The sequence below is a fragment of the Coturnix japonica genome, chromosome 2 (assembly GCF_001577835.2).
Source record: "Coturnix japonica isolate 7356 chromosome 2, Coturnix japonica 2.1, whole genome shotgun sequence".
Classification (NCBI taxonomy): Eukaryota; Metazoa; Chordata; class Aves; order Galliformes; family Phasianidae; genus Coturnix; species Coturnix japonica.
In genome coordinates this window covers 4,008,722-4,034,905 of record NC_029517.1, presented here as the reverse complement: position 1 = coordinate 4,034,905, position 26,184 = coordinate 4,008,722, and the positions used below count along the sequence as shown (strand labels likewise).

General features: G+C 41.6%; 1 protein-coding gene across 5 annotated transcripts in view; it reads right to left on the bottom strand.

Annotated features, from left to right (window-relative positions):
• Positions 1-290: 290 nt before the first annotated feature.
• The window catches only part of CTDSPL (CTD small phosphatase like), a 64,472-nt gene continuing 38,578 nt past the window's right edge, over positions 291-26,184 (bottom strand). For 3 of the 5 annotated variants that reach the window (XM_015852921.2, XM_015852919.1, XM_015852923.1), the window contains exons 3-8: positions 25,109-25,141; positions 18,728-18,829; positions 13,644-13,700; positions 8,086-8,178; positions 6,449-6,634; positions 291-4,797 (exon numbers count right to left, since the gene is read on the bottom strand). In XM_015852921.2, the coding sequence (XP_015708407.1) occupies positions 4,672-4,797; positions 6,449-6,634; positions 8,086-8,178; positions 13,644-13,700; positions 18,728-18,829; positions 25,109-25,141 (597 nt within the window). In that variant the 3' untranslated portion in view covers positions 291-4,671. The remainder of the gene's footprint in view (positions 4,798-6,448; positions 6,635-8,085; positions 8,179-13,643; positions 13,701-18,727; positions 18,830-25,108; positions 25,142-26,184) is intronic. The other 2 variants (XM_015852922.2, XM_015852920.1) reach the window with 1 other exon arrangement.

The window sequence follows — 26,184 nt, the reverse complement described above, 5'->3', positions numbered from 1 at the left end:
AAGAGATATTTTGTGAACTTTGAGATAGTTGATTTACTGAGCGAGAGGCAGCCGTGCTTACCCCGAGAAGCAGCTAAAGAGATGGGTAAAACTCAACAAACACACTAACAAAAAAAACCCAACCCATCACAAAGCGAGGGCAATCAAGGCCATTCCAACCAATCCCAGGAACAGCCCCAAATTCCAGCTAGCGAGTTATCTGGAGCCAGCTGCTTGTAACAGGCCTGAGGTTTTCTGCTCATAAAGCATTCCTGTTGTGAGCCCAGAGAAGTATTACATGCACAAGTAACTACATTGGTAAAATCTTTTTATTATTTGTGACAGTAAAGAAACCATTCAAAACCTGATTGACAACACTTCTCTCTCCTGAAAACACTCATATGGTATCTGTAGTGTTTCTCAAGTATCGCTGGATTGTTCATTGCATTAAAGTGTAAACAGCTCCATTATTAGGAATAAGAAAAAGAAATCACCAAGAAACATTTCCATTGCTTAAACTCCTCTGTTAAGAAGCTCCCGATAGAAAGAAGAAAGAAAGATGTCAGCTGGGTTGTTACAACAGAATGTGAAACAGCGACCTGACAGCTGGTGTTGCATAGTTTTACCCCGAGTGTGCGGCGACGGCCCCGCGCCTCACCTGCCCTCCTGCCCCACAAAGGCACACATCACAGCACCTTGGAAATCAGAGGCACAAACTGGGTTTTGTTTTACAAACAGGGCTGTGCGGTACTGTGTTTTATTAGTTAAAAAGAATCCGTAAAACAGAGGATTACGTGTTTGGAAATCATATAGCTACAAGTTTGTGGGTTTTGTTGTTGGTGGTGGTTGTTTGTTTTGTTTTTACACTGACATTTCCAAAGCTGTAACATCAGCACACACCGCTGTCCTTTCCATGCGTTGTCCCCAACCAGGCTCATCAGAATCACGCTGTGATGATGAAGTGACCGCTTTCACTGGTAGCCCCGTCTCTCCAGGTGTTGAGTTTCTTCCACGTATGACTCTGCTGCTTAAGAAAGACTGAAGGGCTGAACAACAGATTACTCCTCCGAAGCCGCCTCGATGAGCACAGCACGCTGCTGCCATCTCCCATCGGTGGTGGACGAATATTCCATGCACAGCCCTAAGTTTACACATGGAGATTTAACCGTAACGCTTCGGTTGAGTTTCAAGGATCGATGGCATTCTGCCTTACAGCTTAATTAAAAAATACCCATAACAGGCAAAAAAACCTTTGTGAACCCAACACAAAACGGACAACGGAACTTCAGGTCAGGCAGCACTGCTTTCGCTGGACTGAACGACCAACTGGAAAAGACTCCTTAATGTTTCTCTGCTAATGCAGCTGAGAACCAGGGTGAGCGCCAGCCCTGTCTGCATTTAACTGCACTTGGAAATAACGTGAGAGCTTTAGGAAAACCTTTTTCGCTCCTGTTTTGATTTGTTGAGATCTTGTATTTATAATACAATCAAATACCCGTATTGCAAATCTTGCAGACATTCCCCTCGTTTCTCTGGCTTTGTGGAGAGAACTATATTGCTTTGTTAGATTCTAGATGCTTTCAACACACAGTGCGTGGATATTCGTGCTAACTTAAAAACATGGATTCTTACACAATAAACAAATGTGGTGGTTTGATCCCTTTGCCCTAAACTGAATAGCCAGGAAAGCTCTGAACACTCCATGTTTTATTTCAATGGGAATGAATTAAAGAAAAAAGCAACCAACAAATGAAAAAGCCCCAGTTTATAACAAGACCAACAAACCTACAGCAGACATTACAGAAAAGAATCCTCAAATGTTAGCGGAGATCAAAACTGTTGCTAGGTTTCACCCCTTTGTATTGGCACCAAGTTTTAATGCTTTGCTCGGTTAAAATAATGTTTTTTGGTTTTTTTTTTTGTTTTTGTTTTTTTTTTCCCTCTGGAAATTTGTGCATTTCAAGAGCTGAACTAAACAATACAGAACAAGTGGGGCTGTACAGAGCGGCATCGGAACCGTTCATCCAGAACCTGGAACAGAAGTTCAGTTGTCCATTCTATGTGGATTGGAAAACGATACAAGACACTTGGATAATCAACATTCATTCACAGACTTAAGGCAACTGGTTCATGAAATTGCTGCTTTCGTAAATGCAAACTAACAACACGTTCATCTCACACGTAACAGGTTACAACCGTAAAACGGGGACGTCTCGGGGGGTTACTCATTGTCTAATTGGAAGATTGTTTGGTCTAATGCTAGCGAGAAAGTCTTTGAATATTTTCAGCCATTCCTATCATACCTGCACAACTAACTACGACCTGAATACTTCCCTGCAAACTGCATCTGTAACACAGGAGCTACAAACACAGTTGAAAATACTGCTCAGACAACAGCTTTTTGGCAGCTTACGGTTTCATTGCTCTGAATTCAAATACAAAATTAAACAATCATCTCAAACTGAAAGTCGACATTAATGGACTAACCAGAATCCATATGCTGTGTTGGTTTTTTGTTGTTTTTTTTTTTTCCCCAAGCAACGTATGCTTTTGCTATTGTTGCTGTTTTTCGTACGTTTAAGTGTCAGCTTTGTCTTTTGTTGTGGCACAGAGTCATACAGTACTAAGGTAATGCCAGCTGGTGAGGAAACAAAATGGTGACGCCACACAGACTCACAAGTGTCCCTGGGCTGCCTCTATCACCCTCACTGTGAGGGCCAGGTCATCCCCCAGCTCACACTGCATCCACACCAACCTACTTGCTGCCTGTATAGGCTGGTCTGCCCTTCTATGAATGGATTCCTTAAGCTGCTTCACCAATGGGTTAGACAAGGATGATGAGTCCATCGCTTTTGCTTTTATATCTTTTTCCCCTCCAAGTCTGTCAAGACTTTTCAAGAAGAAAGGGAAAGGCAAAGGGGGATCTGCTGCTCAGAATGTAGCACTATGCTAATTAGAAGCACCATCTCCTCTCATTTGGTTTACTTTGGCGGCAACCAAATGTAGCTGCAAATTTTACGTGTGTAGATTCAGGTGCAGAAAATAATTAAGTTAAAAGGTGACGCTGGAAAGGAAAACAAATAATAAGTGCATTTTCCTTCAAAGGGCTTAAAATAGTTTCAAAGTTATCCCAGTGTACCAATGACACTTAAGAGGAAGAGACGCTAAGCAGAACTCCAGCTTCAGAGTGAGATTCAGTCAGCCCCAAAGCAGAGGAGAACTGTAGAGACAATCTAGGCTGGTTATTCTGCCCTCCTGGGAAGACCTGACATAGCTCCCTGCCTGTACATTGCACCTTGGAAAAGAAGAAATACGAATCAGATAAGGGAAAAATACTTTTTTGCTTCTTTATATACCAATAAAAAAAGAAGAGGATTTCATCTGAACTGACACAAATAATATGAAGATTAATAAAATTTCCTTTGCAGGTCACCTTTTACTGAGTTCTCTGGTATCTCTGGAATACCATAGGATTAATACGTAAAGGTTACGAAGCCTGCGTTTTATTTATTGCCCAAGTTTGCAGCTTACAGAAAATGTTTCATAGCACAGGCACAGTGGCAAAAACAGTATAACAGCCGATGGTCAACTCCATTTGGTGAGAATACAGTAGCAGCAATTAAAAGAAAAAAAAGTACTCCAAAACAGCTCCATACAGATTCAGCTTACCCAGAGGGGTCTCTTTTGAAGGAAAGAATTCTGAACTAATAAATAGATCTCCTCCCCGTTCTCCCAAGATAATCATTTTCCAAAAGATGAGAGGCATGACAGTTGTGCGTAAGCAGAGACAACAGAACTTCATCTGTCTAGAATTAAAGGTGCTTCGGATCTATTTGTCACCCTATGTTCTCACTTCCGTCACTCCCTAATACTCAAAACAACTGCAGATATGTTCAAAGCTGTATCCATAAACCGCATCAGTGACCCAAATCACCCCCTCCCACAAACACTTAAACCTTCTGAGCATGACAAAATGCAGTACAACTTAATGTCAGCGTGGAGACAGGAACCCAGCATCTTTGTTTTTAACTTTTTTTCCTTTGTTATATATTACAGTGCTCTATAAATTTTTTTTCTTTTTTTTTTTTTTTTTTCCTTTTTTCCTTTTAAAGCATTTAGACAATACAAGACTAAAAGATGTCTGGAAATAAGTCTTATACAAAAATGAATTTTTATCTTAAAATAACATTCAAAAAGGCACTTCATTCTGTAAGAAAAAATTCAGAGTCAGGTCAACTGCTCTAAGCAGGGGGGTAAAATTGTCTGCATAGTGGGAGGGGAAGAGAAGGGAGAGAAATTCAACTGCTGAAATACAAGCTTCTTTTTTTTGGCATGTTTTAAGAAAAGCTGATCCAGTAAAAGATGTCCATTTATGAAATTCATTAAAAGAGTCCCATTTAAAATAGCTTCTTTTTTTTTTTCCTTTTTTTTTCTTTTTTTTTCTTTTTCTTTTTTTTTTTTTCATTTAAAAAAAAAAAAAGTAGTCTGAACACGTGACCTTAGGAGTCAGGCTTCTGAAGGCTTAATAGCATCACTCATGATTGTCCTTTGTGTCCAATGTAACAGGAAGATCGAGAGTAGCACTTCTGACAGGAGTGACCTCCCCAAAGCTTACATTTGAATGAGCTGAAAAAGATGGAGACATCCTCTAGCAACTGCAACCTAGTAGCACAAGTCAGTCAAAGTTAAGGGCTACCTGTTGCAGAGTTTATGAAGCATACTGTAAACTTCTTCCTCTTTGCTTAGTCCTTCAAAGAAAGGAATAAGATCTAGCAGCTCTGTGTCTGTCATGTCATCAAACCAGGACTGCACAGGCACCTGAAACAGAGAACCAACAGTGCTATGAAGGCTTCTTGATGTGAAGGAAGAGTGCGAGCTTTGCCTGCATAGATGTAGCTTACATAGCTGCAATGATAGCCCACCTATTAATGAGCAAGTCTTTTCTTTCCCTCTCAGTATTATCAGTGTGAGTCACTGAACACAGGCATGCAGCAACAGCTTCCTCTGGCACATGCGGCTAAGGAGGAAAACTGTGAACAGCAGATACTTGAACAGTTCCCTTCAATTAAAAGTCAAAACACCTTGGGAGTGGGTTCGGAAAATAACGTATCTAATAACATCTAAACCTTAAATGTGGGCTGGATTTGGGGAAGGAGTTGTGTGCATCTTTACTGTGGGAGAATACTGAGGTCTTTTAAAGACTATCTTGGATCTAAGTTGCATGCTTTGGTTTCTGCAGAGCCTCAGCCATCAGTCAGCTAGCAGCACTTTCCTATATATGATTAAACCATTCTGACAGTCTTTAATTTCACCTCCCAAATTTCTACAGCTCATTATTTTCTTGGCACTGAGCTCCGAGATACCAAATGACGATCTGGATGAGGTTTTTAATTTTAACCGTGAACATAAATTAGACTTACAGCTCCTGGTTATTATAAATAGCAACTTTAAACCACGTGTGGCACCAACCAGAAAAATACCCCACGTTTTCGCCTAATGATTCATGGCAGCACGGTATTAAGATGCGAATTTAAAAGCTTATTGTGGTAAAAAAAAAAAGTTCAGACTAAAAAATGCTAACTGGGGAGGCAGAACCATGCAAAAGGCCATCCCTGATAAAAGCTTCCTACACTAATTTTAACAGCTCGCAGAAAAGGCAGCCTAAAATCATCAAAGAAACGTGACACGGCCCAGTTGTTTACAAGCCAATAGATATAAAGGAAGTTCCAGCTTGCTGTCCAGGCAGTGACAAAACACATCTGTACCGACAGCAGCAATGGAAGGAGCCAATGCCAGACCATTCCATCACAGCTTCTGGAGCTGAATCACTCTGTGAGAACATGCACTGCTGCTGTTTTTTTCTCCCTTAAGATCCGCTGCCTGACTTTTATCCTTATTTGTGACACCTGATGAACTTGCTGACTGACATCTCCAACCACAAAGCGAGCTGTCACAAAAACTCTTACAAATGTAAAACAACAGGACCTTGATATTTTTCTTCCCCTTATCCATGAATTCAGAACACAGACAGCCATTAGAAAAATATATATATATTTTTTCCTAATAAAACAATTTCTTTCCCACAGTGAAAGAAGATGAGTACCAGGAGCAGTTGAAGTAAGCTGTCCTTACTAGAGGTGCTGCTAAAAAAGGACAAAAAAGACACTAAGGGCAACTTTACTTTAATTTAGAGCTTGGTGAGTTACACAGGTTCTGCACTGCTCGGTATTTCTCAAAACTGATGGACTTCATGCCAAAAGCTAAAACTAGAAGCAGATGAGCAGTCGTGACTGTGACACACTGTCAAGATCTATTTGCCACAGCCCTTCACCAGAACCTACCTGCAGCCTAAGAAGATGCAGAAACAAGAAATGTTAGCGTTCTGAAAGTGCATTTGCCAAATCAAGAAGGTCTGGGAACGGACCAGAAAGACAAAGCTACGCTTGGGTGCTGGAATAAGAATACTTACTGCATTTTCAGGATGGAAGATGTAAGATGCAGGAGAATTATCCACTATGATAACTTTACTCAGCTCACGTCCCAGCCGACTCAGATCCTTCACGTAATTTCCCCGGTGGAAAACACAGGATTCTCTAAATAGCCTTGCCCTGAACACACCCCAGCGATCCAGTAAGTCGGCCACTGGGTCTGCATACTTGAAAAAAGAAGGTAGAACACCAAGTTAGTGATGCATAGCTAAGGTTAATTCACAGAGCTATAAAGAAGGAAGACAAAAACAATTTCAGATAAAATACTTTTTCCTCTTTTCCTTCCCTGCTCCTTGTTAATTGCCTGACAACCCTGCAAAGCTGAAGGGATTAATAGAGAGATAAAGCAAAAGTTGAACCATTATCTTACAGAAGAAAGATAACTTGCACCCTAACGATTTCTGTGATTGTGTTTTATTCTTAGGGTCATCTTACAGTTCCCCTTTTACACTCAGAAGCTGGCGGACCCAGAGATCTCCACGAATATTACCATAAAACCAATGAACACTAACAGAAAATCAATAGGAAGCCATTTCCCCAACTGATTCATTTCCACGCACCCTCTGAAGACAAACTGCAATGCAATCACCTCGGCCAGATGCAGCTTTTCCAAACAATGGGTGTGGAATGAGCTCCAAGATTAACAAATTGCATAACTGGGCCGTAAAAGAGCAGACAAAAGGTGTCATGAAGCTTGCGTGCAGAATTTGGGAAATTCTCCAAAGGTCAGTAACTCAAACGTGTACCATTTCATATATGAGGTGATAATTGAAGTGAGGCAAAACTTAGGATCCAACAGTTGATACAACTGCCCATGAAAAAAAACCCAAGTAAATAAGAAAGTGAAGTGATTGAACAGAACGTGGCAGACGGAGCACAGGGATGAATGTCCTGATAAGGCACTATGGGAGATCACACAGGGTCCTTTCTCCTTCCACCAATCTCAATGACATATTGGAGTAAAAACTTACTCTGCTAACATATTATTAAAAAATAACAAACACAGCTTTATAAACAAGACATCACAAACACAATACTGAGGAAGAATTGCATTTTATGTGTCCACTACTACCGTGTCTACCACAGCACTACCTACAAGGCACTACTGCTACAATAGGGCACAAAATACTCCTGTTGGTTATTTCAAGCTTTAAACAAAATGTCTGATTTCCTAAGCACAGATTGCAATTGCACCTTGACAGGACAAAAAACACCATCCAAATTCTTCATACGCAATAAATTTCTGAGTCACTGTTTGATCATGAGGGTAGTGTTTAAATACAGTGTATTTTATTTCGTGCCCAGCTTTAATATACTGCTGCACTCGCCCGCTACTTGTTCTAATTTCTCACTATAACCATGGTAACTTGCAAGCCTTTCATATTGGCATTATGAGCAATGCATGGAGGCTACATGATGAGCCGAGCCCATATGTGATAGCGTCACCATGGGAACACTTACCCACACACTAGCAGACAAAGTACACACTGTCAGACAAAGAAGCAGAAAAGAAGGGGAAAAATTAAGATAGTGCCAAACTGCGGAAATAATTATCCATAGAAAAGCCAGCCCGAAGTCCAGCATCATGTGGGTTAATGGGATGAAGAGAGGAACAAACCTTGGCTAGACTTGCTGTGAAGAGGACACATTCAAAGAGCTCTCCCATCCTTTGAAGAAATTCATCCACATGTGGTCGTTTCAATACATACACCTGGAATGACAACGACTGTTTAGGCCAAGTGGTGTTTAAGGTAAAAGGAAGGCAAAAAAACCCAACCCACCACTGTAATCCCAACACCTGAAAAAAGAAAAGTTAGCAAGCAAGTGCTCAATGATAAAACAAAAGGTATGCACAATAAAAACAGACATTCAGTAAGGAACAATTTGAATGCATGGGCTGCAAAGACATCTCCTACAGTCACCATGCCATAGAGAGAGAAGGGGAATAGTTGGGATCCTGCTTTGGAGCAGCCTGAGTTCAGCAATGCAGCACAGCCTTCTTGCACTGACAAGGACCCAGGTAGTCTGGCTGCCTACTGCCAATCATCAGATTAATGAAGATTAGAACCTCCTCGCTCATCTTTTCAGAGCAAGCAAAATGATTTGCGATCCTGGAGAACAGCGCGATAAGGTAATTGCTGTGCAGAAAGCCTTTAAGTAGGTTGCAGTGCACTAGGAAGCCAAAGAGGAGAAGCTGCATGTAAAAAATATTTATCTACCTTGTTTGGGGTTAGATTAAAAGCTGGAGAGAAAACACCAGCAGCACCTTATCTTCTTCATTTGGCAAATAACTCCTACTGCTAGAAACTTCAAATGGGAAAGCCTGGCATGTAACTGGATTTAAGCAGAACTGCAAGCCTGATGTGATTTCAGGAGTTATTCCTTTGGTGTGCAGGACAACTAGATTAACTGCATGTATTTTCTACATTCATAGGAACAAAAAGGTAAAAGCCTGCAGGAGAAGAATATGGAAATGGCAATGTGCAACAACGAGAGCCTCTAGCAAAGGAATGGAAGTTGCATAAGAGGGATCTGAAATTTAACACCTAAATCTGACAGCCAAGTTTTATTAAAAGCCGAGATGATGGAGCTGTACCTTCATGACGAAAGCAGAAATGTTAATTACTTTCCCACTTTGCTTCAGGTGGCAATTGGCTCACAGAAAGCAAACCAAGCCTTCATGCTAAGTGCTTTTTATTAAGCTTAACTGCAGTTCAGATATAAGCAATGCAATCAAACTACAATGTAGCCAAAATTGATCATGCAGACTTTTTTTTTTCCCTTTAAAAACCACAGCAGCTCCCAACTCATCAATGGTGTCATGTTATGAACTGAAGGCACTCGATAGCTGCACTGTCACACTGCTCTTTCCAGGTAATTACAGCAAAGTTTCCTGTATTTCACTAAGCATACACCAACTAACTTCCTCTCCTCTAGCAGTGCAATTAATTCTTCAGTCCCACTATGCAAAGTGGCTCTGCACTATTTCCTTTGCAGCTGCAGTCACTCTGCATTTGGGTACCCAGAAAGAAAGCCATCTGACTTGCAAGTTGTAAGAGAAAAGACAGCAGGACAAAAGTTGCTCATTAACTCTATACACCTCGTAACAAAGTTCTTCAATTTTTCAACAAACTTAGTTTAGAGAGCACAAATAGACACCCCAGGGTCTTAAAATAGTTCTTAGACAGTAAGTGCTGGACTTTAGTATTAATTTTCCTTTTAAAACCGTGCGTTTTCAGCTGCAGCAGCAATCTCCTTTCCTCTCCATCTTTATTTACGCCTGTACTGGCAAAGAATTCCCTCTTGGAATGCAATCCCAAACTCCCAGCCAAGGATATGGATGCTGCTGCTTGCGCAAAACCAATCTCTGCCACAGTGGGAGCCTGCAGCACCAACCTGGCAGGCACAGCCTTGCATGCAGGAGAGCTCACAGAAGTGAATGCACTCTTTGCAACATGCAGCTCTCCTGTAGTCACACAGCAGCATCCGTTCAATAGGAGCTGCACGTACACAGCATTTTTAGGTTGCATTGTCTGTTCTGCTCTTTAGATCAAACACAGGACAACCTCACCCTCCCATATCTCAGCTTCCCTTACATGTTACCAACTGGACCCAGGCCAACAGATTTGCTCCTCCTTTAAGTGCCTTGTTAGTAATACATACTACTCTGTTAGTCTGTAGCCTTGTCAGAGGAGGTCTCACTATGTTTCCTCCCTGCAAAGGGCCTCAGCTCCTTCATCCCTTTCTTTTAAAGCAAGACTCATTTTCTCCAGAGCAACATTTGTTCATCCTCTGGATGGATATTCTGCTTGAAATTGCTTTGAGAAGTCCCAGTTAGATCCTGGAAGCAACTGCAGGCATACTCGTATCCTGGGCTACAAGATCTCTTTGCTTTACTTCACATAAAAAGCTTTCTTCGGCCGACAGTGAGGCTCTTTTCTCCTCTTCCTCCTCACTTGGAATTTTTTCCCTTTACTCTGTCAGCTGCTGGACTTGAATCTCAATGCAGCGTGGTTATTTGTGGCTTGGCTTTTCCCTCTGCTGCCTGATGGCTTCAGTTTGAGTCTCTAGACTAACTGGCTCCTGGCATTTTTCAGAGATTTACACACTGCCTTTCCAGGCATTAACAAAACCTCCATTTTTTCCTGTACTGTATGCTCGCTAATATCTTTCTAAGCACAAGAAGAATTTAAAGGAATACAGTCACTTTCTATGAACCTTATTTCTAAATGCCGAGGGATGAATCAGGCACTAGGCATGTTTTCACTGGATTCTGGATTTACAGCTGCTAATGGCAGCACATGAAGAACCATCTTGAACTATTTTCAAGTGTTTCATACTTCCACATACAGTTTATATACCTCAAAGCAGTCCTATCCTAAGAAGATTTAGCATTCGCAAACCAAAAGAGACAGAACTGCATTACAGAGTAAACTTCAGAATCACACAATCTTCAAGTAATGACAAATAATTCCGCCCGTGACACCTCCAGCTTCTGTATTTTCCCCTCACAGGGAAAATAATACATGTCCTCCAGCCTCATCTTCCCAGTTTGGCATCCTTCAGCTTTGCCATCCCAGTTCAGTGTCTTCCAGCCTTGTCTTCCTGACTTGCAGAGCTGTGGCTGCCTCCCAGTGCAAGTAACCAAGAATAGGCCAGCAGGAATGGATACAGCCTATCCTGGATTACTTGAACCAGGTGACAGCCTTCCATAACAGAAATAAGGGGTTTTGGTCATCAGAAAAAAAAAAGTGTATTATTTGAATGGCATTTGCTCCCAGCATTAAAAAACAATTTGTACATTATGTTCATAGCAGACACCCTAAACATCTCTTTATCTTTCAACAGTGAATACCAAGCAATTATTTACTGATACGTAAACCACTTAAAATACAGTTGCAATTAATGAACAAGTTACATTCAGGAACACTTCCCAGGGTTGAAACTGGATGATCATTGTGGTCCTTTTCAACCCAGGCCATTTTATGATTCTAGGATTCTATGATTAAGAGGGTCAAGGAGTGTTCAGAAAAGCTATTTCCTTTAATCTAAGCAAGCTGGTTCATCCAAGACAATGATCCAATGGACCTTTCTGTAGGAGAGTAAAAGCTTCTCTGACCTCCGGATTACAAAGGATAAAAACACCCAAAAATTCAAGATAAGTCTTTTTGAATGACTTTGCTGCACAACAACAAAGAATATAATATGTACCATAAGCAAAACTTGTTAAATAAGTCATTATGAAAGTCAGGAAGCGTACAGCAATACGAAGGCAAACACAAATTCACCATGTAAAAGTAACTCTGGTATATGAGATCTGAAGAAAACCTGAGTCAAATTTCTTTCTAAATGGGCACTTCTGAAAGCTTGTTCTCCATTTGTTTTCTATGGGGGTTCTACCTAAGGCAGATAGGACGTGCTACTGATGGCACGGCTCCACCACTCACATATCCCATGGAGTTTTATATAGATAAAACTATTTCCTTCACCTTTGAATAGATAAATTCCTTGAGAAGATGATAAAGACGACAAATTCAGATGGATATATCACCTTTACTTCGAGGATCACAAATTCCCTACCATTAAACCCATTTAAGCACCAGCTCTGACTGAGATGTTTCCCCCAGTTTTAGAGATAGAGAACTTGGAAGCTCACTGAGATTAAATGATTCCTGAAAATCACACAGGAGGTCTCCAATGAGGCACATTCAGAAACTCACTTCATTTGACCTTCTGTCAAGAGCATCCTTACTACCCTTCAAGTTTAGGGTACGAACAAACCCTCTTCCATTGACCTGTTCCCCTCTATACCTTTAAATATTAAGAAAAATTCCCATGTTTGTTTTTTCACCTTGTCTAACTGTATTACATTTGGTGAATGTTGGCAGCGAGGAGTGGAAAAGCTTTTGGAGTGCTTGACAGTAAAGCCCAGTCTTTGGTGGTTTCGTTGCAAATAGGTTGTTAGGCAACCTGTTTTATTCCCTTTCAAAAGCATTCTAGAAAGCTTTAGGAGAAAAAAAATGTCACCATTACAGCACCAAGCACAATTGAAGCCCAAACCAAATGAGGACAGGCACTGCTGCAACACAAACCATCACAGACACATTTGTTCTAGTGAACATCATAGGTTAAAGCACCCGAAATATTGATTTTTCTCTACACAAAACAGGCACAGCACAGAAGCAACAATCGCTTTTACGATCCATTTCAGTCCACTGAATGATTCAGTCATCATGTTGAGTGACAGTTACACAGATGGTTTTCATAAGAGGAAATCAAAATTAGGAGTTAACTTTATCATCTATCAATTATTGCAAGCTAAAAATACAATCCTATTTGTCCAAATACAAAATAATCTCTACAAAAAGAGTGAATTTCAGAAACAAAAGTATTTAAAATCTCAACTGAATCACATCCAGAGATTTGCAACTCAATAAGTGCATCATCTTTAACTTAGAATAACTCAACAAAGTCTGCTTGAAACACTTTGCAAGCTTTATTTATCAGAAAGGCTCAGCTTCACTTACAGTACTGTACATTGCTTCATTCAAGGCTTTCAGCAATGACTGCTGGTTAAAGACACCCAACTAAGGTACGTGGAGGGGACTGATTTCCATATGAGGTGTGTTACGCATTTACTAAAAGCAATTTCAGAGTCTTAAGTGAAAGTCTTAAAGAACAAGAGAGAAAAACTGGTCTTCTTCAAGTTATACCTAGACCCTTTAAAGATGCTGCAGTTCTAAGAGCTCTCATCAGAGGAACTGAAGGAAATTGCCACAAAAACTGAAGAAACCCTGATCTCCTCTATAGGTCCTCAAAGTTCCATCTGTATGAACTAATAGCAGATATTCCACAGTCTGTGGAGGGAATGCAGCATTCGAAGCAGCTTTTTAATGGGCGCAGCAACATCTGAAAGCCTTTCCTTGGGTCATTTCCTGACTGAAAATGTTCTACAACTGACCAGCAGTTGTGCACTGAAGTCCTGAAAAGGACATTCTAAAGAACTGGAAAAGTTACAACACAAACTCGCAGGCAGAAGCTACGTACCTGATTTAATAGGAATGCTGCAGAAAACCCAAGTTGCTGCAAGTAGAGCAGCAAACAGAAAGGCAATGCTCTGGGACACTGCAGACAGCTGTGCTACCAAAGCAATGCTAAATGAACAACAGTGCTTACCTGATGTATGGTTCCATCGATTTCAACGGGAACGATGAAATCAGCGTTGCTGATTGGCTGGAAAGGATGACAAGGAAATCAATCAACTTTAGAAATAATAGCACCAGAGGGAAAACATCAGAGGCATAAACGTACACTTAATTCTCAGGAATAAGTTTGTAAGCATCACTGGTTACACTGATTTTTAAAAACAAATGGTATTTAAAAATAAAGGCAGTGGTAAAAGTGAAACCTAAATGAGTCAATTGAATCAGGAGCTGCTGCAAGGAAAGACTTCAGTCATACAGTTAAAGTGATTCTTAAGATGCGATACCTGAAAAACGTGCTCTGCCAACTGGATTAATCATGCAAAACAGCATTTTAAACCTGAAGGGAAGAGCAGGCACACCCTACCCATGTCCCTGAATCCATTTTTCTAACCTGTTGGATACAACTCATTTCTTAAAGTCTAGGCAAATGACTTCAGAAAGTAGAGATATGTATTCTCAGTTTAAGAGCATGGAGTCTAGCATTAGCTAGGCAGTGGTGGTAACTGGGGAACACACAGCTAATAATATATACTAGTATAAATGGACATCAAATGGGTAGAAACTTTCGGTATGGCTCACGCAATTACGTTTGTGATAACAAATGTCATGTAAACGCAGCCTGCTGAAGTTTGTAACCCACAGCCTGGAAAGAGATGCAGGAGCAAGCTGCTGAGCCCTGGTTAATTGGGCTGATTAACAGTGTGCTTCGTGGTAACAGCCTGAAACAAACGCTGGGAGCAGTCTGGCTGGGAACAAGAAAGGCACTGTTGAGTTTATATTGGAGAACAGCCTCACTCAGCTCTTGCACTCCCTTCCCTCCTGGCTTTCTGGATCAAGGCTTAAGTAGCACAAATGAGGGTGGCCCTGCAGAAGTGGGGAATCTCAAAAGAGCCCCTGCAGAATCATTCAGGGTGCTGAGGAGTCCCAAGAAGCAGCTGAGGAAAAATGCTACAAACTCACACTCTAGTGAGCTTTAAAGGATGCTCAAAGAAAAATGGAAGGGAATCCTGCAGCATTAACCTAGAACTTAACCTTGATGCCTTTCACTGCAGAAAGGAGATTCTCATTCCACTGTTAAATGACAGCCATAAGAATTTATACGTAGCACAACGTTCACTCTCAGTAAGGCTGGTCTGCTCTGACTTCTGCTAGTGCTGCACGGGACAGAAGATCACAGAATAGCCCAAATCCCAATAGGGATCATTGAGTCCAACCGCTGGCTCCACAAAGGACCCCTGCTGGTAAACCACTATCAAAAACCAAACATCCACAGTGGCTAGAGCTGGAGGGCCCAATTCTGCTGATGATGCTGTGCCACAAGGAGCTAAAGAGAGCTTCATTAAGACCAAATCTACACTTTTATTTGGCTTCTAACAAGCAAACATCTAGATACCAACCTCTCTGCCTTTGACACAGGGGAGGCACCAGCTGTTACCTGCATGAAGTCCTCCAAAGGAGGACAAGAGGTGATGATCTTAAGTTGTGCCAAGGACACTCAGGTTGGACATTAGGAAGAAATTCTTCTTAGAAAGAGTAGTGATACAGTGGCACAGGCTGCCAAGGAGGTGGTGGGGTCCACCATCCCTGGAGGTGTTCAGAACCATGGAGATGTGGCACTGAGGGATGTGATCTGTGGGAATGATGGGGGTGGGATAATGGTTGGACATGGAAATCTTAGAGGTCTTTTCCATCCTTAATGATTCCGTGATTCTATACTGCTCTGCAGCCTCTCTAATAGCAAAGAGAACAGGTACACAAATGTTCCAAAGCTTCACCTTGAAAGAAACCCAAATGAACTCTCAATAAGACTCAGCCACCAGTTCTCAAGTGGTTGCCAGCTCTAAGCATACTTTGAAGAGATGTGCACACACTTGCATCATTTTTATATGCATGATTCCCTGCAGCAAGACAAGCATTCTGTACCAGCAGAGAAAGAATAGGTCACTGCAAGTTGCAAAGTTTTGAAGCCCACTGATAAAACACACAGCTATAATTGACCTTTCTTACCAACAGGACCGGCAGCAACCAAATGTCAGAGAAAACCACACTATGTTTAGACAACTTAGTTCTTGCTAACCAATAAAACTCACCCTCAAGACTTTGCAACACTAACCAAATTACTCTAAACTAGCTACGTGCTTCCCCCACTTGTATCTGAGGTACCACATAGCTGTGGTGTTGGCACAGGCAATAAGGAAGGGAGTTCTGTGGACTGGGGTTCTGCGCTTCATCACGATGGGAAGGCAGGAGCAATGTCTGCAGAGCTGGCTGGCTAAAGGCTTCTGGGGATGCACACACGAAGCATTTACATGCCAAGAGGGAACCGCAGAGAGACTGAGAAAGAAGACAAAGCATTTCCAATAAGAACTTCTGAAAACTGTCTCTACTTAATGAAAAACTTCAAAGTTTTCAAAATGTTCTATTAAAAAAGAAAAAGCAGAAAAGTTTCACAGCCAGTTTTGAATATGACCACATTCCAGACTTGCATGTGGTTTAATTTATTTTACACAAGACAGTATTTACATCTTCTTGATTTCATAATTTACCATTTTTTACCTCTATTATTGTTTTATGATGGGAATGATAACGATAATGTCGATCTATTCCTTTTTTACTCTTGCCAAAGCACCTCAAACTTTTTCCTTTAGTGTGCATTTAACATAAAAGACAAATACCTTCTCCTGAAGCTTCACAAATATGCAGAGGCATAAAAAGATGAGAGTTACCCTTCCTCAGATGTTGCTGCTTTCATAAAAGAGTACTTTAAATACCCTGCATCTCTGGCTGTGTTAGAAAAAATCCAACACAATTATCTGCATTTGAAATATGAAGCCTATTTCATAACAGAATTATGAATTCTACAACGCTGCGTGTTTTAAATAAAGCCTTTTGTACTCAAAATCACAATTTTATGTACGCTCTTATGGCTTTTAAGTGGGGAGCTGGGTAAAGCACAGATTTCAGTGAAAACAACATCTAAAAGAAACCACAGAAGTACATAATTATCCAGGTACAGCAGTGTACATACAGCTGTTAAACCCCCTGGTCTTCTGGCAACTCATCGGATTTCTGATGGCCACAATGACCTTCCTTCAGATGAAGCGTCACCCTTTATGAAAGCAAAACCCAAACCACGCACTGGAGAGACTGACAGACACTCAACAACTAAAGCTCCAACGTTTACTTTTCTCTTTTGGGTGGTCCTGTGTGGAGCCATAAGTTGGATGCAAGAATGCTTACAGGCCCCTTCCAGACTGAGCCGTGTTCAAGACCAAGCAGAGCAATCTTCTGTTTTTTCCTGAATACTTAATACTCATTAAATATCTTTGAATAAATGGGATGATTAAATTTGAAGATGAGCCCACTGAGCAAGCACTCTTGACCCTACACACACAGATTGTAGAATTATATCATAGAATGGTCTGGGTTGAAAAGGACCTCAAAGATCATCTGGTTTTAACCCCTCTGCTATGTGCAGGGTCACCAACCAGCAGCCCAGGCTGCCCAGAGCCACATCCAGCCTGGACTTGAATGCCTGCAGGGATGGGGCATCCACAGCCTCCTTGGGCAACCTGTTCCAGTGCATCACCACCCTCTGGGTGAAAAACTTCCTCCTAAGATCCAACCTAAACCTCCCCTGTCTCAGTTTAAAACCATCTGCCCAAAAGATTTACAGTATGTCAACCATTAAACACGTATTTCCTTAAATAAATATATATTAACTGCCTGAATGGAACCTCATTTACGTTTGAGAACTGGAAAAAAACCATAAAAAATCACAGCACCAGGTTATTTACATTTTACATTTCAAGTAAAAACAATGATTAGGCTTAGCACTATGTAAATCTGGACTTTTACATTCAGCTTTTCATGCCTATTTTTGACTCTCACTTAATGAAGAAGGCATGGTTCCTCCCTTCCCCTTTCAGCTGAACAATTCTCAGGCATAGTTTCAGTCTGGGTACAGAAGACAGGGATCTGGCACTGAGGTTAAGAGGTTCCAGTATACCACCACAAATCACTGTGTACCATTAGGCATAATAAAGAAAGAGAAAAATCTTAGTTTCTGTTGGAGGCACAGGAATATTTGTTCTAGTATCTCCATATAAGGTCTTCTGTAAGTCAACAAAGACAGAGCATTGCCAAATTCTAACCACAACATGAATTATGGTTTGCATATTTAAATGCTGGCAACTCAATACTGCAGGATTAAAATGCTGAATTTATGCTTGCAGTGAAAACTGGATTGTAACCAAAACTGAACGACTGCAAACTCCAGATTGTTATTAGTAAGGAGTCTTAAAAATTCTCCAGTACTGAAGTATAAACCTACTGTTTTACTGATGTCTAACACTTACTGATCAGAAATACTTGAGTCAATTTAGGTTATCTGCATTACTGAGTTCTCTGATTCTAACTTTGGACCCATTTAAATAATAGAAAAACACCACAACTTCCACCCCATGCCGAATTCTGAAGGGTTACAGAAGTTCCTTCGCAAAATGACTGACTCATCAGCAACAGCTAAATGTTATTTGCTCTCCTGCTGTGAGAGCTGAATACTTAAAAACACTTCTGAGATCAGGACAGCAGGCTGTTATTTGCTTTCCCACTACACATAAAGCAATATGCTCCAGCAATGGAGCACAGTGACCGCTGGATGCTTCAGATCTACTCCATCTACCCAGCATACATCTGTGTTGAATTTCCATTCTCCAAGAATATGGCATCGTTTAAACATCAAAAGCGAACCCAAATTTCAGAGCAACAAGTTCCGTACCTGTTCAACATTGCTCCTTGTTGGAATAGTTACAGGCTAAAGCCATGAAACCCAGCAACCTTTCAAGGATGTGTTTCAGACCCAGTATCAAAAACCAGTGGTGTCTGTGCTACTCAAAGCTACATTAGGATGAATAATTGCTGAAGGAACAACAAGAACTCCCAGGTATCCTGGGAGAGCCTGCAAGACCAGTTAACACATTAAGCTGCTTAACAGCTCCCACAGCATTCACTGGCAGAGGTGAGGTGCAAGAGATCACTTTCAGATGTACTCACCTTAAATGAACTGTGCACTAAAGTTTCATCTAAATCAATGACCACACACTTCTTCCCATAGTCTGACGCTGTCAGTTCTGGCAGGAGGTATTTAGCTGGTGGCTAAAAAAAGAAGACAACAAGAAAATGTTAAACCCCTACAGAAGGGGAACTTTTATGCCAACATTGCTGTGCCAGTAGTCACTCACTGAGAACCAGAATGCACTACTCAAAGCTGAATGTTTGTCTGGGCTTGTTGCAAGGACACATATGGAAATCAATGGCTCATGCAATGCCCATACAGCTTATTTTGTTTTGTAAAATGGAAGACTCATTTCAAATGATCTCCAAAGCGCTCAAAATGAAAATGGCAAAACACCACCACTAATAAAAGCAACAGTGAGAAGTGGGACGTCTGATGTACTGACATCTTCTCCCAGCGGCCCTTTCTAATACTTCAGTTTCAGTTGCTGCTGTTATCCTGCTCCTTCAGGACTATTTCTGGCCACATCATGTAGATGGACATCTACATAAATTCTGTTGGCCGCTAAAGACACCCAAGTGGAGACACTGGCCATGAAGGAAGGTAATTTTGTCCTCCATGAACATGGCCCCACTCTCCTTTTCACCGCTTGTAGGGGTGCTGACAGAGAGCTTTCTTATGGATTGCACTTAGAATCAATGCATTAGACACGGAGTTAAGAAAGTTCTCTTAAACCAGACTATTCAGCACATGCTGCCCTTACAATAATGACAGCAATTACACAAAGAAAGAACTTTCTTTCCAAAGCAATGCAGTCACACAGACTTCTGATTGCTCAGCACCCAATTTAACATCCCAACCTGCAACGGTTAAGTTATTCCGGACTAATTATTTTCTGACAGAACAGAAATGGAACTTTTTCTCTTGGAGCTGAAACATTTCTGGCTTAAAGAGACCTTTTTGATGGAGCAAAAGAACTAGTTCCATGGAGAAGTATTAATAAGCAGAAGCTCAAGACCGAAAGGAAGTGAAATCAGTTGATACAGAACTCACTTCACTCTCCTGCCATCTCTCAAACTGCTCTGTTTGGGTGCTGCTGTTCTGCTAAGGATGCATCCATCCTTTCTTTGTGCTTTCTGGATACAACTGCCTTTTGTAGAGATGCTTTTGGAGATCTGAGGTCACCACTTGGCACAGAGCAGTGACAGCAGTGAGTAAGATACTACTGCACACAGCCCAGCAGCAAGGACTGCTCTCCCCTAATCACTGATTTACTGCCACATCCAGTTGAAAGATGCTGGCCAGTGATACCTAGCTACTTCTCCTTTAAATAAAGTAACTAACAAAAGAGATCCTGGATGTAAATAGAAGTGTCTTTAACTAAAGTATAAATGATTGGCCAATTTTTAGGAGGGCTCACTGAAACCGACTGAGTTCCTTACGATGAACATCAACAACAGCTTCTCGAGTTGGTGAAATAGAAGCTGCCTTGCTTACAAGCCACTTGTCTTAATATATTTTCTCCCAGCACATATTAGCAGTGGCCTTTAAGAAGAAACCACTGCTGCTTAACACCTCTAAAGCAGGCATGCATCACAATAATGCAATGGGACCAGAATTTACTGGACGCTCTTTCTAGGTGATAAAGTCCTACATATACACTGCTTGTACAACTGCCTGAGCTCTCTTTGCTTGGCAGCACACTAACACAGAAGGTCAGTGGTAGGGAATGTAGGTTCTTCACTCCTAATTCAGAACCTAAAGGACACTCCCTCCACCTACAGTTTTCATAGTCAGGATACAGACTTATAATCTAAAGCAACTTAGGGTTGATCAGATGAAAATCACACCCTTTTCAAGACAATCATCTTCAGAATCTACTGATGCACGTTTCTTGTCTGTCTTTGAAGAAGTAAAAAACACAGCTACATCCCAAAATATCTTAAGCATATATATGTATGTATAAATATATATACATATATTTAAGACAAAATAGCTCCCTTCATCTTTCTACTCTTACTATAGCCTCCTACTATTTAGCATGAATTTTTGAGCGAACTTAATATGGAAAATATATGGAAATAGACTCTATATAGAAACATGTACATGACAAACGTGAACACTAATTTCACAGTTATCTTTGCTCTTTCTCTGGAATCTTGTTCACCTGCCATCAGAAAAAGGATGCACATACATATACAAAAGGCTATGAAGACACGAGCACCTTTGCCTCATAGAACCTGAAATCCCTGGCAGGTCAGCCTTCCTATGTGCTTGGGCTTTGAATTCCACTTGCTCCTGTTATCAGAAGCACCTGTTTGCACATATGAATAGAAGAAATGCATCTTTCTCTTTCAAATCCCGTATCTCTGTTGCTTTCAACTTGGAAAACACATTCACTGCCTGATAATCTACCAGGGATGTGGAAACTGCTCTGAAGCTGCAGGGACTGCAAACAAGAGGAGTTGTAATTACTGTGAACAGTTGCCTTTGATAATTCTATTTTAACATGTGGGCTTTAAAAATATTTAAGTCTATTAAGAGCATTTAACTGCAACAAACAGCAACTCACATTTACTACATAATCCTCTCCAAGATACTACAGTCCTCCATGGAATTCAGTAGAAAAACAACCTGTAGTATCTCAGAACTGCAAGTCCCAGCTTGGGCCTCAATGCCAACGAGAAATAAACTGTATACAAGTTAAAGCTTTTAAACTTGTCGGTGTTTGGGATTCCTGCGTTCCAGGCAGGTCTCAGAGCTGATCAGCTAACTGACCTTGCACAGAAATGACGGCTGAACTCTTAAAGTCCCATGGAAATTGTATACTGTCCAATGAAAGGAGAGGAGGGGAGCAGGAAAACAGGGCTCCTGGCTGAAGGCAGAACAGCTGCTCAACACAAACCTTTCAAACAATTTGCTATATAAAGCAATCAGAACCTTTCTTCTCTGCAGGCCCATGCAGAAAGCAGAATTAATCCTCTGGGTACTGAAAATGTTGCCTAGCCCAAGCACAGAGCATTAGCTCGCTGTTCAGGCTCCCTCCAGTTCAGTTCTGGTTGCACTCTGTAGCTAACAGCTTCTCCCAGCAGTTGGGCACCAAATGCTCCAAGAGAAGCGAACATCTTCCCATTAAAACCCAGCTGCCAAGAGATGGAAGGGACAACTGTGAGGCAGGCAGCTCACAGACTTGCTTCTGGAAAAGCTTAAAACAAGAAGTTATCAAAATGCAAGTGAAACACAAATATCCCAGCGCTAAGCTTTGACTTCTGCAAGGATTCTGAAGGCTCCTTCCAGTCCCATTCCTTCACTCGGATTTTAAACAGAGGCAAAATGCTAAAGGATATTTCTAATGTATTTAATTAGGTGCACGTGCATTGCTTTGTGCTTCCATCTGCCTTCTCAGTTACCCAGGTCTGTATTTATTTCACCCCAGAAAACTCATCACTTTTCAGCGCTTCCCCTCCCCCTCCAAAAAAAAAAAAAATCAATTAATTATGCAATTAATACCTAGAGAACTGATTTCAGCAGAAGATACCCTGCACTGATGCAGTATATGTATCTCATGATAAACCTACAGAAAACCTTGTATTCTGACCAGGGCTTCAACATGAACATTTAATGAGAGTGAGCAGTGCTCTTTTCTGAGCCACTGAGGAATTCTCTAAACACTCGAAGCGATTACGTTTGCGATGCACCCTATAAAAAGTAAAGGTCCAATTTAATTGCGACCGACCTCGCTCTATGTCTAAAAGATTTTCTGCTGGTATGTGTAATACATACAACTCAAACAGCCCATTCCTCATCCATGTCCTCACGTAGCAGAGCATCGAGAGCATTTCTGCCTTAATGGGTCTTAATTACAGACTGAAGAGCATCTCCAAGCTAACCTCTGGGCTCCTGCACTAGGAACAAACAGCCCCTGCAACATCAGCAAAAAGGACTGCTTTAATTTTGGCCTTTTAATGTCATGGAAATCCCAGATATGAGCACAGACAACAGCATCCTGGGCTGCATAAACAGAGGACAGCAGCAGGGAGAGGAAGGGGACTGTCCCACTCTGCCCTGCCCTGGAGGGGCCCCACATAGAGCACTGTGCCCAGGCCTGGGCTGGGCCCCCAGCACAAGAGGAACTGGAACGGTGGGAAAACATCCAGAGGAGCTCACGGAGATGCTCAGAGGGCTGGAGTGCCCCTGCTGTGCAGGAAGGCTGAGGGAGCTCACGGGTGGTCAGCTTGGAGAAAAAAAGGCTCTGGGGAAACCTCGCTGTGGCCTTACATTACTCAAAAGGAGGTTTAACAAGGGAAGTGGTTTTAGAGTACAAGAGTGGAGATCCAGGTTGGATGTTAGGAAACAATTCTTTACTGGGAGGGCAGTGAGGCACTGACTCTGCTGCACAGAGAGCTGTGAGTACCCCATCCTTGGAGGTGTGCTCAGGGACAGGCTGGATGGGGTCCTTGGCAGCCTGAGCTGGTGGGAGGCAATTAGCCCATGGCAAGGGCTGGAACTGAACGAGCATTAAGATATCTTCCAATCCAAACCATGCTGTGATTCCAGGATTCTATACACAGCACACTTGGGTCTGTATTTAGAAGGTGACACAGTGCTGTGTGCTGGCCTGGAGTGACAGGAAGAAACAGCAGGGCCACAAATGTCATACAGCCACCAGCGGGCACTGCTCCCTTGGCAGCAGGCAGGTCCTGCTGCATAGAGAGGGCATCAGATGGCACAGGAGGAGAGGAATGATCTGCACCCTGAGAATTACATGCCATTCCAGAGAAGATAAGTTAATTTTGCTGCCTTAAAGTGCTAGGAATACAGATCTTTTTAGATCTTTACAAGCATAAGATCCCCACTCTGTCTTGTCTTCTGTATGTTAAACAGTCCCTCAGCAACAGAAAAAAGAAAACAGAAGCCTCATGAATCCCTTGTTTTCCTACCACTCCCCATGCCTAGTAAAGCACTGCTCTGCCATCACCAAGATGGAGCTCTAGCACAGCTTCTAATTTCATGACTGAGTCTGACAAGGCTGTACTCATCTGTAGTTTAAAAACTTTCTTCTTGAGCTCTTCTTTCATTAACACTGACATCCACTATTGGGTAACACTTAATTGTAGTTCAGAGCACAGCCAGAACAAATTGTACATTCAAATGGCTGCCAGGACAGCAGCACTGCCTTGACTGAGCAGCACACAGTGAGTACACAAAGGACTTTAGCAATCACTCTTATCATTCAGAAATTGGTATTTTCATATACCTGAAGCTTTTTATTTCCAGCTTGCACATATAGAAATTATGTATGTGTATTTATACACACACACACATAGGCATTTAGCCACGTAAGATGGAATCACAGAATGATTTAGGTTGGAAAGGACTTAAAGACCATTGAGCTCCATCCCACCAACTGTAGGCAGGGCTCCCAACTACCAGGATCAGGCTGCCCAGGGCCCCATCCTACCTGGCTTTAAAAATAACCTCATACTAGAAATAGTAAGTGGGGAATAAAGAGTGGTTTCTAACAGCTCTTACAAAGCCCAAGTAGGGGGGAAGGAGCGCTGCAGTTTTCCCAGTCTCCTGACGCTGCTGCCCTGCAGCACTGAGGGCTCTTAGAGGAGCCCTTGTAATGTTGGGTTACATGAGAAGGAAGGAAAAGAGGGGGGAAAAAAATGCTATGTTGGGGAATACTCAGCTCTTTAGGACTACCAAGGAGCTTCAGAAAGAGCACTGTGTCAACAGCTCCACACACCAGCACTGGTGTGCTATTTCCTGGAAAGCTCTGCAATAATAAAGCCTTATAAACAGCAAAGGAGCTCAAAGAAGTATGTCCAGCTTTTAAAAAGCCTAAGTCTTCATAAAAACAAGTCGAAAAAGAACAGCTTTCTTGACCAAAAATGGTCACATCTCATTAAATTAAAAGCTTCGGTTTGAAGGACTTTTTTTTCTTTTATTTAGGTTTGAAAAATAATTCAAATGCCTAATAGCATTCCACGTTTAATCTAGGGAAGATAAGCAGGAATACTAAGGGCCATAAAACAAGAGCTGATAATGAGTGCATCATCTCCAACAAGCAGAGTAATGCAGCTACAGGCACAGAACTCTGCTTCCCTCTCGTTTCAACACACTATTGAAGGAAGCAACCTTAACTCTCAAACTACTTCATGCATTTTCAAAAGGACAGAAAGCCAGAAACAAGTTTAGCTGAGATGAAAGCTGAAAGTCACGTAAAACCCAAACCCTTCTTTTAGTCTGTGGACATGCGTGGTTCAGTTCATATCTGAGTATACAACATAGCAGACAGAACACAAAATCCTTCTGTTAACATGCAACACAAAACAGACCTGTTAGGCTGCAACGTAAGAGGACTCAAAGCAAAGGTTATGAAAATTATGAAAAGAAAAAGGGATAAAAATACATACACTTGGTATAGGCATGACCTGCATCTGGTCACCCTGGGGAAAAAGAAAAAAAATCACTGTAAGGGTAATGGCTTTTAAAGGGTAGAACAAAGGTCTGAAGCAGTAAACGTAGCACTCAAAACATTTTAAACCAAAGTTCAAAGTATTCAAGAAATCAGGGTAAAAATAAAAACAAAAACAGGACCTTGTGTTGTAGTTGCTGTAATGATTGGTTAGTATATTGGTATTCATGGTTTTTAGGAGACTGGACTGGTACAACCCATGCTGTAATTAAAAAGAGATGATCATAAGAAAGCACCTGTATTTACTGTAACTTTTTCAGCTTTTAAGGTCTACCAGTGGGTATATTTATCCATTTTCACTGCAGCTCCAGAGGCTCAGCTAGATCTTGGTAGCACAACAGAACTTTTCAAGTTCACTTTGTTTGGGATGACTGTCTCAGAAAAGACAGCATTAATTAAGCAACAGCAAAATGACCAAGATCAATGGATGGATGATAAGCCAAAGAATCCCACCTCCTTCAGCCAACAAGAGGCAGAAGCATCAGTACTTCCCACAACCTTCTTTTAGTGTGCAAGACGACAGCCAGAACCTTAGCCAACTTCATGTTTCCTTCTCATGCTGGGGCCTGTGGTACTACCACAACACACGCTTACTTTTAGAGCTTGTTGGAGCATCATCTGAAGTCCATGTGCCATTTGAGAGAAGACTGGACCTGAGTAGGTGCTGGTCAGATTGGTTGGCCCGGGAACAGACCACTACCAAGGACAGGGTTATGCAGTACTGACTTTGAACGATGTGTTGGTTTTTTTTTTTCTCCTCTCTTTCCATCCTGTCGTAGAATGAAACACAACTGGAGCTTCTCTTCCATCAACAGATGAGATCAGCATAAGACAGAGACATCACTGCTGTTACAGTAAAATATTATCTTAATGGTGGGCACAAAAACATCCGAGTATCACATCAGGCTTTCCCACAAACTTCAAGAGGCAGTCATCGCTGTCTAAGTAGCTTGTTGCTTTGGCAGTCTATTGAAACAAGAACTGTGCCCCATAGATTACTGTAAGGCTGACTTT